The sequence below is a fragment of the Chrysemys picta genome, chromosome 3 (assembly GCF_011386835.1).
Source record: "Chrysemys picta bellii isolate R12L10 chromosome 3, ASM1138683v2, whole genome shotgun sequence".
NCBI lineage: Eukaryota > Metazoa > Chordata > Testudines > Emydidae > Chrysemys > Chrysemys picta.
In genome coordinates, this window is record NC_088793.1 from 16727504 (window position 1) to 16744884 (window position 17381).

General features: G+C 41.4%; 1 protein-coding gene across 1 annotated transcript in view; it reads left to right on the forward strand.

Annotated features, from left to right (window-relative positions):
- The window catches only part of MMUT (methylmalonyl-CoA mutase), a 38934-nt gene that overhangs the window by 17731 nt on the left and 3822 nt on the right, over positions 1–17381 (forward strand). The window contains exons 8-9 of the mRNA XM_065587506.1: positions 5154–5269; positions 15563–15694. Coding sequence (XP_065443578.1) covers positions 5154–5269; positions 15563–15694 — 248 coding nt within the window. The remainder of the gene's footprint in view (positions 1–5153; positions 5270–15562; positions 15695–17381) is intronic.

Consider the following 17381-nt stretch of genomic DNA (forward strand, 5'->3'; position numbering starts at 1 on the left):
TGATATGAATTGCATCATGTTATTCCTAGAAGTCATGGATGATGCAATCATAACAAAGCTTACATCACTCTGAACAAATTGCCCTATATCAGCTCTAGAAATCATACAGTGTTGTGCTCTCTTATTTGTCAGTGTTTGATTTTGCAAAGGGACACATTTCTGTTTAACCAAAGTGAGTAAAGATGCCTCGTACTTGTGTGAACAGTGCAGATAACTTCTGCTGTGTTTGTGGTGAAGTGACTTTTGCATCACAAAAGCGCAGTATAACCACTATGGTTAAGAAAGCCTATCACCTTTATTTTGGCTGCAAAATTGGAGATCAGGACAAGAGGTGGGCCCCACACATATGCTGCAACACTTGTGCAACAAATCTTCGCCAGTGGTTGAACAGGAAAAGGAAATCTATGCCTTTTGCAGTGCCAATGATTTGGAGAGAGCCAACAGATCATACCAGCAATTGTTACTTCTGCATGGTGCCTCCAGTTGGGAAAGGTGTGTCAAAGAAGAAAAAGTGGACTGTGCATTATCCAAACATTCCATCAGCTATACGCCCAGTACCCCACGGAGAAGGACTGCCGCTTCCTGATGCACCAGAATCATTCTCACTTGAGTCAGACGAGGAAGAGGATGAAACTTCTGGTCCTGAACCATCAATGTCACAGGACCCACATTTTCTCCTATCCTCCTCCTCTGAACCACACCTCATAACACAAGGTGAACTGAATGACCTTGTCAGGGATTTGGAACTACCCAAGAGTAAGGCAGAGCCGTTGGGCTCCAGACTACAGCAGTGGAATCTCCTGGCAGGTGATGTTAGGGTTTCCATGTTCCATGACCGTCAAAAGGACCTTGTCCCATTCTTCTTCATGGAAGGTGATCTTGTAGCCTGCAACAACATCGATGGTGTTATGGCAGCCCTCAACATCATTCACGATCTAGATGAGTGGAGACTGTTCATTGATTCATCGAAGACGAGTCTTAAAGCTGTTTTACTGCATAATGGCAATGTTTTGCCATCAATTCCAGTTGGTCATGCAGTCCATATGAAGGAAACCTATGACAACATGAAACAACTTTTGAGGTGCATAAACTATGACCAACATCAGTGGCAGCTTTGTGGCGATTTGAAGGTTGTTGCTCTCTTGCTCGGTCTGCAGACTGGATACACAAAGTACTGCTGTTTTCTCTGCAAATGGGATAGTCGTGCAAGAGATTCCCACTACATCAAGAAAGATTGGCCACTCCGACAGTCATTGGAGCCTGGGAGGAAAAGTGTTCGGCATCCACCACTTGTTGAATCAAGGAAGATTTTGTTACCACCCTTATACATCAAGCTGGGTCTGATGAAGAACTTTGTCAAGGCCATTGACAAAACACAAGCAGCTTTCAAGGACCTCCGTGGAAAATTTCCAAGGTTAAGTCAAGCTAAGATAAAGGAAGGTGTCTCTGTTGGTCCTCCGATTCGTGAATTTCTTCGAGATGATGCATTTGACCATGCACTGCGTGGCAAGGAAAAGAAGGCATGGAAAGCCTTCCAGTGAGTGGCAATAAATTTCCTCGGAAACAACAAGGCAGACAACTACAGGTTGTTGGTGGAAAACCTCCTCAAGGTATACAAAAGCCTTGGTTGCAACATGTTACTAAAGATACATTTTTTGCACTCTCATCTAGATTTTTTTCCACTGAACTGCGGAGCAGTGAGCGACAAGCACGGTGAGCGATTTCACCAAGACATTGCAACAATGGAGACACGCTATCAGGGCAAATGGAGCCCATCAATGCTTGCAGACTATTGCTGGACAGTGACAAGAGATGCTCCATTTAATGAATACAAGAGACAAGCCAAGAAGCGCTGAGTAGACACTGAATAGGACTAAACTATATACATAATAGTTTTTGCCTTTTGTTTCATAATAAATGTTATTTATATAACCCTGTTGCTGATTTTTAAAGTGTTACATAAACAGGACAGATGACATATTATCATGTAAAGCAACCGTAAACACATGAAAAGACCTAGGTTTACAATTTATGATTAAAACTCTACTATCTACACAATATACATAGACATAAAATGTAAAAACTTAAATATCTTAGAAACAGTAGCCAATCAGTTGTTTTAATTGTCATATTTGAATTCAGCACATAAAATGTGCTATTTATTATGTATTTTGATCTCTGAAGCAGACGACTTCTCAAAAATTGTAGACCAGTGTAATTAATGCAACAGCTCCAGGCATTGTTTGCTTGTATTCCGTCCTCATGTTATGTTTCAGTTTTGCTTTCTTGAAGCACCTAATGGCTGTTGTGGATACTCATCAAGACTGGTATTAATGTTCCTATGTATACAAGGAGTTTATTGAAATGAGATATTTTTGTATTTCTATAGCATTTGGTTCATAGATCATTGGGACTGTGTGGCTGTGCCCATATGCAGGTTTTTAGTCTATGATATAATGTGTAGAATATGCTTCTTTCTTTTGATAACTTTTTAAAAAAATCCTTACTTTACATTCTTTCTAGTGCACAAAAAGGAATTAAAATCTTTGCTTAGATATGCTAAAAATGTCACACCTCTGCTACCTTTCCCCCATTAAGTGGACTTCCACCTCTAATTGAATTCTGTGATAGATAAGACAGTAAATGCTGGGGCAGAAGCTCAGGTGTGCTGGACTTCATGAGAATGAAAAGACCAAGTGAAATAAATTTAAAATAAATAACATGGGGCCTGATCCAAAGCCCATGGAAGTCAGAGGAAAGATTCCTATTTCTGAATATTTTTCTCGCCCTCACTTTTTGGGCTATTCAGCAAATTATTCTAAAGGTAATGATGCTTTCTTAATTTTGTTTCTTACTCTTATTTGTGGAACATTTTCAAAGTGCGCCAGCCTTAACTTTGTTTTAATAATTTTAACTTTCTGTTCCTTTTTTTGTTTTTTTCTTTAGACATTTAGAGTAATTTTTTCATTAGGCTTCCTTTGTATCCATCTTATCTAGTAGAGCATAAGTTTACACACACACACACACACACACACACACACACACACACACACACACACACTTATTCACATTGCAGTCAGACAAAGGTTCTGCCCATGGAAAACTTTTGCAAGCGCTTCTAAGGAGATCCCCCTAAAAATGTGACTCTAAATATTTAGGCCAAGATTTTCTTAAGTAAGTGCCTAATGTTAGGCTCTGAAGTCCGCAGAGAGACATCTACAGATGTAACCAGATTTTTCAGAAATGCTGAGAAACCAGGCAGGCTCCCTTTGTCTATATTTATATGTGCCTACATATGTACTTAGGAGCCTAGCTCGATGTACCTGATTATGAAAATCTTTTGCCTTAACAGAATTTGTTTAATACTTACACATTACAAAATAAATTATAAACAGTAAATCTATGACACCAACAGGAGAAAAATCCAGAAAAAGTAAAACTAAGCTTAACATAGCCTCAAAGTGGTATAGTGGCAAGGAGAGGAAGGGCAGGTGGAAAGCATAATTAATGATATGTCACCCCCCTCTTTGAAATATCTGGCTTCTGTTGATTTGTGCTGGGTAACCTTTAATGTTATTGCATAATAAGGGAGTACTCAAAAGTGAGTGTATTATTGTTTCTCTTGCAAGTTTTCATGTCACAGCACCTAGCAGGGGTTGAAAATTACGCTACTCTGAGATTTATCTATTGTATTCATGCCTGGAATAGTTCCAGAAATATTGTTACGCTTTTGTTGATGTAGGATCCAATATTTCATGGAATGCTGGGATCAGAAGCAAATGTTGTGATATAGAACATGCATGTGAAAACTGGAGTGTCAAGCTATAATACAGTGCAAAGCATTCATTTCTAGCTGAGATAATTAGGAAGATATTGGGTGGTTTTAAACCATATTGTCAGTGCCTAAATACAAAAGTGATAACACCTTGGAAATACCTGAGTCAGAGAGAGATGTTGTTCTTACCATGTTGCCTTCCACCTACTTGCATTCCATCATTACTGTGGTATCTCTCCCTAACATTAGAACTAGGAATCATTGCTTTGCATCATCTTGGGATCCCCGCTTTCAGATGACAACACTAAAAGCCTCATTCTCTAGTTGCTTTATAGTACAGTATATTTAAAATCACATGAAGAATACTGTTGCAAAGTTACTGAGTTGGCTTACTTGTATGAATAAATACTTTCAGAACCAGGAGACGTTTCCAAATATTGGTCTTGCGACCTTCAACATACTGATCTTTAACATAGTGATGATAGCTGTATTCTTATTTGATTCCAATACAGGCATCTTCGACCAGGGAACCTTACCAGGCTCATATTAGAACATAAGAAAGGCCGTACCGGGTCAGACCAAAGGTCCATCTAGCCCTGTATCCTGTCTACCGACAGTGGCCAATGCCAGGTGCCCCAGAGGGAGTGAACCTAACAGGCTATGATCAAGTGATCTCTCTCCTGCCATCCATCTCCACCCTCTGACAGACAGAGGCTAGGGACACCATTCCTTACCCATCCTGGCTAATAGCCATTAATGGACTTAACCACCATGAATTCATCCAGTTCTCTTTTAAACTCTGTTATAGTCCGAGCCTTCACAACCTCCTCAGGTAAGGAGTTCCACAAGTTGACTGTGCGCTGCGTGAAGAAGAACTTCCTTTTATTTGTTTTAAACCTGCTGCCTATTAATTTCATTTGATGATCCCTAGTTCTTGTATTATGGGAATAAGTAAATAACTTTTCCTTATCCACTTTCTCCACATCACTCATGATTTTATATACCTCTATCATATCCCCCCCTCAGTCTCCTCTTTTCCAAGCTGAAGAGTCCTAGCCTCTTTAATCTCTCCTCATATGGGACCCGTTCCAAACCCTTCATCATTTTAGTTGCCCTTTTCTGAACCTTTTCTAGTGCCAGTATATCTTTTTTGAGATTAGGAGACCACATCTGTACACAATATTCGAGATGAGGGCGTACCATGGATTTATATAAGGGCAATAATATATTCTCAGTCTTATTCTCTATCCCCTTTTTAATGATTCCTAACATCCTGTTTGCTTTTTTGACCGCCTCTGCACACTGCGTGGACATTGGAATTCCTGATTGCCTTATAGTTGCTTACTTAAACGGAGTATTTTTCTCTCTTTCATCTAAGGTAAAAGCTAGCAGAGATGAAGCAGCAGCCCAGCAGTGTCTCGCTGCTCTAACAGAATGTGCTGCCACAGGTCAAGGCAACCTATTGGCACTGGCAGTGGAAGCAGCACGCGCAAGGTAGGGTAAGAAAAGTTGGAAAACGTAACCGATGTTAAAAGTTGACTGTTTCCCTTTATTTCTTTCAACTTTTCCAATAATTCTTGGATACGTAGGTTGCCGTATTTAATATGTCACAGATCGACACACCCTTTCAGCTTTTAAATAGGATACATTTTTTTTAATGCAGGATAATATCCTTGACCATGAAGGTGTGTTTCAGAGGTCCAGATGGGCATTACCCTTGGTTGTGGTTTGGTGGTGGTAGCCAAATACAAATACTTTTTCAGTCTCTTAAAAGTATGTTTAATTTATTTTCAAGAACAGTATTGGGAATAAAATTTCCCCTAAAATGTTGCTGTTCACACAGATTCTGTTTACGGCTCAAGCTCTTATCAGTTTCAGACTATGAATAGGTTTCTTTGATGTACTGCTCTGCTGTTTTACAGGTCAGAGAGCCTGAAAATGTCTGAGATGTGAAAAGGGATAGAGAAAAAAAATCTTATCACGCTCTGTTTTTTCCTCCTTCCCTGCACCACAAATTGGTGTGAAAACATTTCTGACTAATGTAGAAAACTTGTATCTACTTTAGTCAAAAGCACTTTCTGTCTTAGTCTCAAGTAGTAAAGCATCTTCTGTAGTCCTGAGACACAGTCACCATTATCATCTAAGCCAGCTTAACAATGGTTTAGGCTATGTTTACACTGCAATTAAAAACCCACCACACTGAGTCTCAGAGCCTGAGTCAGCTGACTAAAAATAGGCGTGCACACATTCAGGCTTGGGCTGAAGCCCAGGCTCTAAAACACTCCCTCCTCATGGGGTCTCAAAGCCCAGGTTTCAGCCCAAGCGCAAATGTTTACACTGCAATATTATAGCCCAGCAGCCCGAGTCTCATGAGCCAGGCCAGTCGCGGCCATGCTGCAAGTCTTTCATTGCAGTGTAGACATACCCTTAGTTGCTATTTCAAACTGAGTTTTGGTCTTTGACTGTCTCCCTTTTGTCCTCTGCATGTGCTCCTGGAGGTTTGTAATGCAGTCACAGTGCCAAAAAAACAGCAAAATGAAAATGCCCCTTAATAATGTGGATGGGTCAAAAATGAGCAAACCAAACGTAATTGCCTATCCACATCCTTAGAGCAGATCTTTAGCCTTCCATCTTCATCTGATTCTACCACTACTTCATCTGCAACAACCACATGTGCAACAGATCTCCTTTCAAAAGAGGAGAGCTTGTCCCAACACCCTCTGGAACGTGTCATCACCACTCTTGGAGTTGGAGACATCACTGGAAGGTAATATTGGCCCTCACAGGAGTTAATGTCATCATCATAATAATTCCCCAATTAGTTCTCTGTATCTCTGTTATGACCTACAGTATTCTTGTCCTTAAGCACTGTGCTGTTGAACAGAACTGCACTGACTTGTATGGAATGTGGACAAATGTTTACTGGAAAGTAGGTTGATTATCGATCTCTTATTAATCTATGGCACTATTTAATGCCTGTGCAGAAGAATATTTTGGAATGATACATCTAATAGATGAATGTACCACTAGTAAACATATCGCCATAGAGCCTTACTTTTGGTTAACAAACCTCACGTGTGGGTCCCCTGCCTTTTGAGAGGTTATGGAGGGAACCCTTGAGCAATTAGAGAACCCAGCTACCTCCTCTCCCAGGAGCAGCAGGGAAAGGATCACCCCTGCAGAGATGGGCAGAGGGGGAGAAGGAAGATGCCAGCCCCTGACACTGGCAGAAGCAGCAGATTAGATTCTAAACAGTTTGGAACCCATTGAAATAAAACGTGTTATAAATATGGGCCAGTACGATGCAAATATCAGTCACAGTAATTGTCAAAGAAACCTGAATTTCTAAAACAGAGTCTGAAACAATTTTGCTTCCCTCTTCCTCCATTTTGCTAATTTTCCAGTAGTTATTTGATATGGGTGTATTGCAATAAATGTGGATGAATAATGCATATTGACATTTTCTTGTTGACCTTTATGAGCATGGCATATTGATTCTGTGAAATGAACAAAATGATTTAAATAGTCAGTGACAGCTGATGGAAAATTATCTCTGGGATTTCATTTCTTGGTTGGGCTTTAGGTGAGCCTATATATTTGTCCAAATTACTTTTCAACATTCAGATTAAATTTGACAGAGATGTGGGATGATTTGACTCTTAGGGGAATTTAAAATTGTGGAGGTAGAAAATAAAATGAATATTGAATAGTGCATTTAAATCAGAGTAATCAAAACTAAATGGATTTTAGTTACAAAGTAATGAAAAGTTTTGTAAAAACTGAGATCTGCTAAAAGAACAGGAGTACTTGTGGCACCTTAGAGACTAACAAATTTATTAGAGCATAAGCTTTCGTGGACTACAGCCCACTTCTTCGGATGCATATAGAGTGAAACATATATTGAGGAGATATATATACACACATACAGAGAGCATGAACAGGTGGGAGTTGTCTTACCAACTCTGAGAGGCCAATTAAGTAAGAGAAAAAAACTTTTGAAGTGATAATCAAGCTAGCTCAGTACAGACACTTCAGAAGTTTTTTTTCTCTTACTTAATTGGCCTCTCAGAGTTGGTAAGACAACTCCCACCTGTTCATGCTCTCTGTGTGTGTGTATATATATCTCCTCAATATATGTTTCACTCTATATGCATCCGAAGAAGTGGGCTGTAGTCCACGAAAGCTTATGCTCTAATAAATTTGTTAGTCTCTAAGGTGCCACAAGTACTCCTGTTCTTTTTGCGGATACAGACTATCACGGCTGCTACTCTGAAACCTGAGATCTGCTAGTGTGAAATTTAAAAATAGTTTGAAAATAACTAACTAGACCTACTAGGAATATGGTTTGAGCAACAAAACCTAACACAACAGTAGTTTTTAACTCAACAGTGTAAGACTGAGTGGAGGTTTCACCCGCTTGATTGTAGGATTGGAGCCCATGTTCATTATAACAGTGTCTGGTATTATTCAGGTCATTCGATTCTCCCCACATTACGAACTGGGCCCTCACAATTGGAGGTTGATCACAACCTGCTCAGACTTTATAGTGAGGACACTGGTTACTTCCATCTGTCTCCTCTGAGGTCAGATATAGCTTCTCTCAGAAGTATGTATTAGTAAATACACAGTTAGTAGAAGTCTAAAGCCAAGTAAAGATTTCTTAAGTATAATCAGACTTTATTGGTAAACTACAATAACAGAGAAAAGCCTAATATAAAGGTAGTGACAAAAACTGCTTTAAACTATAGCCAAAGATGTTGCTACAGAAGCGATATCCATATGTTAGTGTATTGAAAATATTATCTATGGGTACGTCTATACTACCCGCCGGATTGGCGGGTAGTGTTTGATGTATAGGGGATTGATTTATCGCGTCTCGTCTGGACGCAATAAATCAATCCGTGAATTGACGCCCGTACTCCACCTCGGCAGGAGGAGTAAGCAGAGTCGATGGGGGAGCTGCGGCAGTCAAGTGAGGACGGCCAGGTAAGTCGAACTAAGATACTTCGACTTCAGCTACATGAATAGCGTAGCTGAAGTTATGTATCTTAGTTCGAACCACCCCGCTAGTGTAGCCCAGGCCTATGGCTCAGCAAAAAACTTAACTTGTCTGGCCCACAGTTCAAAGCTTGGCTTAGTTCTGTATCCTAGAGAGGTGTGAAACATGTCCCAGAACAACATGTTGGTCAATCCTCATTCAGTTTAGAGAGCATATACTTTTGTTCTCCCAAAGACCAGCTTTATATTTGAGGGTCTGAGGACAACACTTGGTAAGACCACTGTCAAATGATTACATTTCTCTTCCAACTCTGAAATGTACAAATGTGAGGCCATTGTCTCTTCATGTACCTCTTTAGTATGGAATTAATTATTCCCCATCTTCCTTCTCATCTTTTGAAAAGGTTCTTTGTAAATGCTCATTCTTTCTTCCAGTCACTCTTAAATATACCAACTTCTTACATGCTATGGGTTAATAGTTTATTTTCTGGAGCTAACAGATCTAAACTTGGGCAGTATTTCATTATCATAGAAACCTACCAATTTAAATATTAAATCTACAAGACCAATTATTTAAATGAACTGATATCAGACCAGCTAGATGTAGTCTGTCACATGTCATTAATCACACTTTCTCCAGATTTAACAGATCTAGTTTACAGTAATCTTGTTCCTTTGTGATTTCACCAATCTACTTTAGTTTTCCATGCATCTTACTCAGAAACCATGATGCCCAGGTTTCTATCTGTTACACTTAGTTCTGCTTTAAGCCAATTATGCAGCTATTTAAGAATGACAATCTAATGGCAAATTGTTCGGTTAGTGCATTCAGAAAGAAATCCTGATTAGCTGGTATCCTAGCTCTTTCTTTCATATCAAAATTTACCCCTACACTTACTTATTTTGAAAATTCAGATGTTTAAAAACTATTCTGTTTATATCCATTGGCCTCACAGAGTATGATCAGAAATGCACACCTAAATTTATGAGGCTAATGGGCTACCAAACAGCCACAAGTACTTAATTTATAGTATCTGTCAGCACATGTATGAAATTGACTTGGAGGTTCTGTTGTGTTTTATGTTTCCTCTAATGCCTCAGAGAAAATAACTGCTCCTGATCAGACACAGGGACCTGTTAATTAATTTAATAATATTTTTCAGTTTTATAGCACCTTTTAGGATTGCAAAATGCTATACAAGCATTAACAGCCTGATATATAGAAGAGGTGCATACTGACTTCTCTCATTAATTTCAGTAAGAACTGTTGGTGCTCAGGCCCTCTGAAAATCAAGCTGTCAGTTTTATTGCTCTGATGACATAAAATAGATGTAATGTTTCTGAAAGGTAAACTGCATTATTGAAAAATTAAGTGACTTGCCCAAAGTCATGCGATGAATCAGCAACCAATCCAAAAACAGAACCCAGATCTGTAGAGCCAGACATTCTCTCAGTAGATTTCAGCCTGACCTAAATGCATTTTAGGATACAAATTATCAATTTTTTCACTTCTCTTTAAAAGCACTGTCTTGGCCAATAGCTGATAGTGGCATAACACGTTTCTTTCCTTCTCAAGAAAGCTGTGAGGTTAGATGAAGATCCCTCTAGTAACATTTATCTTCAGATTCCTTGCTCCATTTTACAGCAAGGTGCATTTTCCATGCAAGTGTGTGCTTGAATTAGGTTTCTTGTTCTTTTGATTATGGAATCATAGGAATGGAAGGGACCTCAAGAGGTCATGTAGTCCAGTCCCCTGCACTCATGGCAGGACTAAGTATTATCTAGACCATCCCTGACAGGTGTTTGTCTAACCTGCTCTTAAAAATCTCCAGTGATGGAGATTCCACAACCTCCCTTGGCAATTTATTCCAGTGCTTAACCACCCTGGCAGTTAGCAAGTTTTTTCCTAATGTCCAGCTTAAACCTCCCTGACTTCAATTTAAGTCCATTGCTTCTTGTCCCATCCTCAGAGTTTAAGAAGAACAATTCTCCCTCCTCCTTGTAACAACCTTTTATGTACTTGAAAACTGCTATCACATCCCCTCTTGGTCTTCTCTTTTCCAGACTAAACAAACCCAGTTTTTTCAATCTTCCCTCATAGGTCATGTTTTCTAGACCTTCAATCATTTCTGTTGCTCTTCTGTGGACTTTCTCCAATTTGTCCACATCTTTCCTTAGATGTAGCCCCCAGAACCGGACACAGTACTCCAATTGGTGTCTAATCAGTGTGGAGTAGAGCGGAAGAATTACTTCTCGTGTCTTGCTTACAACACTCCTGCTAATACAGCCCAGAATGATGTTCACTTTTTTTGCAATAGTGTTACACTCTTGACTCTCCTTTAGCTTGTGGTCCACTATGATCCCCAGAACCCTTTCTGCAGTACTCCTTCCTAGGCAGTCATTCCCCATTTTGTATGTGTGCAACTGATTGTTCCTTCCTAAGTGGAGTACTTTGCATTTGTCCTTATTGAATTTCATCCTATTTACTTCAGACCATTTCTCCAGTTTATCCAGATCATTTTGAATTTTAATCCTATCTTCCAAAGCACTTGCAACTCCTTCCAGCTTGGTATTGTCCACAGACTTTATAAGTGTACTCTCTATGCCATATCTAAATCATTGATGATGATATTGAACTGATCCCACTCGTTATGCCCTTCCAGCATGATTGGGAACCACTGATAACTACTCTTTGGGAACGGTTTTTCAACCAGTTATGCACCCACTTTATAGTAGCTCCATCTAGGTTGTGTTTCCCTAGTTGTTTATGAGAAGGTAATGTGAGACAGTATCAAAAGCTTTACTAAAGTCAAGATATACCACCTCTACCACTTCCCCCTTATCCACAAGACTTGTTACCCTGTCAAAGAAAGCTATCAGGTTGAGGTTGGTTTGACATGATTTCTTCTTAACAAATCCATACTGACTGTTACTTATCACCTCATTATCTTCTAGATGTTTTCAAATTGATTGATTAATTATTTGCTCCATTATTTTTCCAAGTAGAGAAGTTAAGCTGACTGGTCCTTATTTCCCTTTTTATAGATGGGCACTATATTTTCCAGTCTTCTGGAATCTTTTCAGTCTTTCATGACTTTTCAAAGATAATTGTTAATGGCTCTTATCTTCTCAGTCAGCTCCTTGAGTATTCTAGGATGCACTTTATCAGGCCCTGGTGACTTGAAGATATCTAACTTGTTTAAGTAATTTTTAACTTGTTCTTTCCCTATTTTAGCCTCTGATCCTACCTCATTTTCACTGGCATTCACTATGTTAGGTGTCCAATCACCACCTACCTTCTTGATGAAAACTGAAACAAAGTAGTCATTAAACACCTCAGCCATTTCCACATTTTCTGTTATTTCTCTTTCTCCCCCCCCAAGTACAGGCATACCCTGTCCTTTGTCTTCCTCTTGCTTCTAATGTATTTCTAGAATGTTTTCTTGTTGTTCTTTGTCTGTAGCTCAGGGGTGGGCAAACCTTTTGGCCTGAGGGCCGCAGCTGGGTATGGAAATTGTATGGTGGGCCATGAATACCCAGTGGGGTAGGGGGACTCTATGGGGTGGCTCTATAAGGGATGTTACCGAGGTGGGGGGAGGCGAGGGGGGGATTCTACAGGGGCAGTACCGGTGACTCCTAGGGGCCCTGTCAGCAGTGACAACAGGCAGCTGTACCAGGCACTACCACAGCACCCTAGCTGGGATGGGTCCGTCCCCTGGGCGGTTTCGAGGCTCTCGAGGGTGGGGCCATAGGAGACTGGGAAGGGGTTGAGTGTGTTGCCGCGTGGGGACGGGGGGGAAACTGCCACATAGGGGCAGGGTTTTGATCCTGGAAACAGTGCAGTGAAGTCGTGCCTGCGCCCTGTGGCTATGCGTGCCGGAAGATGGTGCTCATCAAGGGAATTGTGAGTTGGGGGCTGGGGTGCGCCCCTGATCCAACTTCCCAGCGGGAGCTCGAGGGCCGGATAAAAATGTCTGATGGGCCGAAAGCGGCCCGTGGGCCATAGTTTGCCCACCCCTGCTCTAACGAGCTTGATCTCGTTTTGTGCCTTGCCCTTTCTAATTTTGTCCCTACATACTTGTGTTATTTGTTCATATTCATCCTTTGTAATTTGACCTAGTTTCCACTTTTTGTAGGGTTCTTTTTTGAATTTTAGATAATTGAAAATCTCCTGGTTAAGTGGACCTCTGGATTACAACAGCACAAAGGGAAACAGTTTAGACTATTGACTTTCTTAGAGTGCATTTTAAAGTTTTAGGATGGGTTATAAATAGGCTATGTAATTCACAAAAATAACAATAGCCTTATTTTCAGGGTAAACATGCTTTCAGAAGTCCCAATTAAGCACTTGAAAAAATTGTCCAAAATGCATAAAGGTCCTGAGTCACTTAGGCCCTTTTGAAAGGTTTACCTGCAGTATCCATAAGATAAAAGACGTGCACCTTGGCTAACATGAAAACGTATGATTAACTGGGATTAGTTAGCTGCCTACTGAAGCCAGGCTTCACCCATGACCAACTGATACAGTGCTGAATATGATTTGTCACTCTTGACAATAACAGCAAAGTTGTGGCCACTGTCATGGTAGGTAAGGTTTTGTTCCAACTTGGTGTAATTGTCTAGTGAAGACAGGCCAATAAAGGGTGATATTCAGCTCCGTCCAGAGGGCCAGCTCAGGTCCTACACAAGTCCTATTTATGTCCACAAAGTAGGATTTGTGACCGTTTACAGCAGAGTTGAATTTGGGCCTGTGGTATTCAGTAGTTACCATTTATAACCACATGGCTAAGTCTACCAAATATACAACAGATGAGTTAAAAGTAATGTAGGAAGGACAGAGCAAAAGATAGCCAAGGATTTGCTGGAGGCAAGAGATCTACGTGAGATTTACTATAGGATTCCTGTGAATACACCAGAAAGTCATCTTCAGGACATATTAATGCCAGGCATAGGGCTGGGATTACAGATAATACCCATTAGAATTTTGGCCATCTCTGACTATCTCCTAGTAAAAGCATATGGAGGAGAAGTTACAGCTGTCGAAACTGATATTAAGCAGTGATATCCAGATTGTCCTCTAACATTTTTTGTTTTAAGACTTAGAGGGTATTTACTCTTTAACTAGGTCACAAAAACAATTTTGAGTAAGAGCATTCCTCATTGCTAAATGTAATAGTACAAAAAGTGCAAGTTCCAAAAGGATTAAATGTGATTAACTACAGCCAAATGGTATCTCTGTATTGGTGAATTGAGAGAAGATTACAGCACAGATGGCAGAAAGAAAGTGTAATTGAATGGGGTATTGTCTTTATTTTTGCATTTATAATTAATGTGCTTTGGAAATGTCCTTGATGTCTATTTTCTACTTTGACTAAGTTTGCAACAAGTCATATGCGTGTGTGTGTGGTGTTTCCCTCCTCTTTTTTTCATCTCGGCATACTAATATATGCCACTGAATATATTATTGAAATACATAATTGTTAGCTTGCTCACTCGCCTGCTTCACACCATTATGCAAACCTGTATTCAGTCTTTGTCCTAGCAGGGTCAGAGAACACTGCTGAGGTGGTGGTTAGAGCTGAGCTGTTTAACTTCTGAAGAGGAGTTTCTTTCTCTTGTTAATTAGCTTATTTCTTTCTGTCAGTCCCTTTCAATTGGTTTCTGTGCCACGATAATTTGGGCACAGTATTGTCCTATCACCACAGGTTATGTAGTATAAATTTGGGTGGGGGAAAACTAATTTCTCACAGAAAGGTGGAATCCACTAGATACTAGATTGTAACCCCTGGGGGCTAGAACTGTCCTTTATTATGTTTTTACTGCACCTAGCACAATGGGGCCCAGCTTTATTGTGGCTTTTAGATGCTGCAGCAAATATAAATGTTGCTGTTAATAATATAGAAAAACTAACAGTAGCATTGTTCTGTACCAGCACTGTGTTTCTGAATTGTCCTCATACAAAGCAAAGCAGCTGTTGATTGAGAAATCAGAAGATTTGGAAAAACAAGAAGGAAAATATGATGGAAAAGATGCACAATCTTGGAGACTGAAGAAAAAAGCAGAATAAAATAGAAGGCATCGGAGAGTTGCATGTTTGAACAGCTCTGCCTGTGGCTTACATCTCAATTGAGCAATATCTAGGAGAAAGTGTATAGGACAGTAAAATATACCGCTGGTGAAAGTCAGAGTAGCCAAGTAAGATATAGTACAGGGGGAAAATCGGAGCACATTAAGTGTAACGTATTTTACTCAGACCTCAGAATGTTCTTTCCTCAGATGGCCACTAGTGACTGACTGCAGTGAAGGCTTTTTTTATTCCAGTCCACTTTTGTGTGTGTTCTTCAATATTTCTCATGCAGTTTATTTTAGGATTTGAGTCTGAGGCTATTTTACAAGGAAGCCTCTTGGTGCTGGGTAGGACGAGAATTCCTATACTAGCACAAATACGTTAGTGATTGTATAAAAAGAAATCCCTACTCCTGGCATTTAGTTATCTTGATGAAGGGTTTGATCTGTGACCATTCTAGTTGCATGTCACTGGGATGTGCAGTTCTTAGTCAAGTCATCTCATCAGTAGATCAGAAATTTATTTCCAAAGTACTACTGCATGTTCTATTACTGTATGGTGCTAATGAAATTATAATTTCCAGCATTGGTAGAGTAAAAGGGAAAGCGTAGTTTGTTTGAATTTGCTCTTCTGACTAATCATCAGGCTGTTGCTGGGGATTTCTGCCTTGTTTTGATTTCAGTCTCCTAATGATACTAACGTTTTAACTCTGTGTATTTTAGATGTACAGTTGGAGAAATAACCGAGGCAATGAAAAAGGTGTTTGGGGAGCACAGAGCCAGTGACCGAATGGTGAGCGGAGCTTACCGCCAGGAGTTTGGGGAGAGTGACGAAATTCTTCATGCTATCAATAGGTGAGAGTTTGCTGCTGGCTCAGAAGGAGGGAATGGCCTCATAGTTAATGTTAGACATTTGTGTTGCATGTGTGATCCTCTAGAATCACTAGATCAGGGGGTCTCAAACACGTGGCCTGCACCCGCCCCCCTGGGCCTACCTCCAGGCCAGGGGTGGACAAACTACACGTGTGGGATTGCCCCCCTCAAGCCCCGCGCTGGCTAGTATCACATCCCTGCGGCCGGGGGGGGGGGGGGGGGGGGGGGAAGAAGCAGAGGGCTCCATCCCTGTGTTGCCCTGGCCTCCAGGCACGCCCCCCACCCCACCCCCCCGCAGCTCCCATTGGCCAGGAACGGGAACCACGGCCAATGGGAGTTTCGGGGGAGGTACCTGGAGGAGCGGCAAGCAGCGTGCGGAGCCCTGCGTCCCTCTCCCCCAGGGGCCGTAGGGCCATGGTTCCAGCTACTTCCCGGAGTGGAGTGGAACGGGGCCGGGGCTGACAGCCTGCCCTGGCCCCGGCCCCGGCCCCGGCATGCGCCGCTGCCACCCCGGAGCCTGAAGCCCTCCTGCACCCCGCGCCCCAACTCCCTGCCCTGAGCCCCCTGCTGCATCCCACACCTCAGTTCCCTGCCCCGAGCCCCTGCCACATCCCTCATGCACCCTCTGGGGGCAGGGAGGGGGTGGGGACTTCGGGGAAGGGGTTGGAATGGGGGCGGGGAAGGGGTGGGAAGAGGTGGGGCCTCATGGAAGGGGTGGAGTGGGGGCAGGGCCGGGGGCAGCAAGGGTGTGTGTGTCAGTGATGCGGCCCTCGGCTCTCATGTGGCCCTCTTGGTCATTTGAGTTTGAGACCCCTGCACAAGATGGTGCAGTCTGTGTAATGAGCCAACATGTTGTGAAGGCTCCATAATAGTGGACTCTGAGCATATTTGCAAAACAATTCAGGAACTTATATTTATGACTAAACATGAAAAACAGGTTTTATAGGTTGTCCTTGCAGCTACATTCACTCTCAATAATGTCTATAATGTTATAGGACCAGATTCTGCCTTTGGATACTTTCATGCAACTTTAGTTGAACTCAGTGGGAGTTGCACATTCATATCACCAAGAGCAGAATTGTACGCGTCTTTGAGAAACAGACACCATTTGTCTCTTTTGCCAGTTTCTGGCTTTGTTGCTGGCATTTTAGGTGAGGTGACTGAGGTGTTTCTGTAATATTAATTGATGATCTTCACTCTTAACTGCTGTAGACCCTGCACTTTACCTTAAGAGTTGCAAGATTCCTAAAAAGGAAACTCCTGATTGGGTCATGCTGGTGATCTCCAGAATGACTTCAAGGTATTATTGCTGCTGGATGGAAGCATCTCTTTTTAAAGACCCCCCCCCAAAAAGCACTAATTTACATGTAGTGTCATGTTTTTCAGTGAATGTTCTAAACAAGATGCAGTTACACTTTTCCCATACCTTCTTATGTCTCTTGCCTACTGCTCATCTTTTCTTTACATGAACAACATGAGTATTATACATCTGTCATAGTTACAGGCATAGGGACACCTCTGTCCCATTTATGGACTCTTGAGTGCATGATACCTGTCCGAGGGTGGAATTTTACAATTCTCCCACTCTGAGAGCAAGCCCTGGACTACAGTACCCTATGTATCCACCGTGCTTACCCTGCAGGTCTTAGTTCAAGCTCCTGCAGTTCTT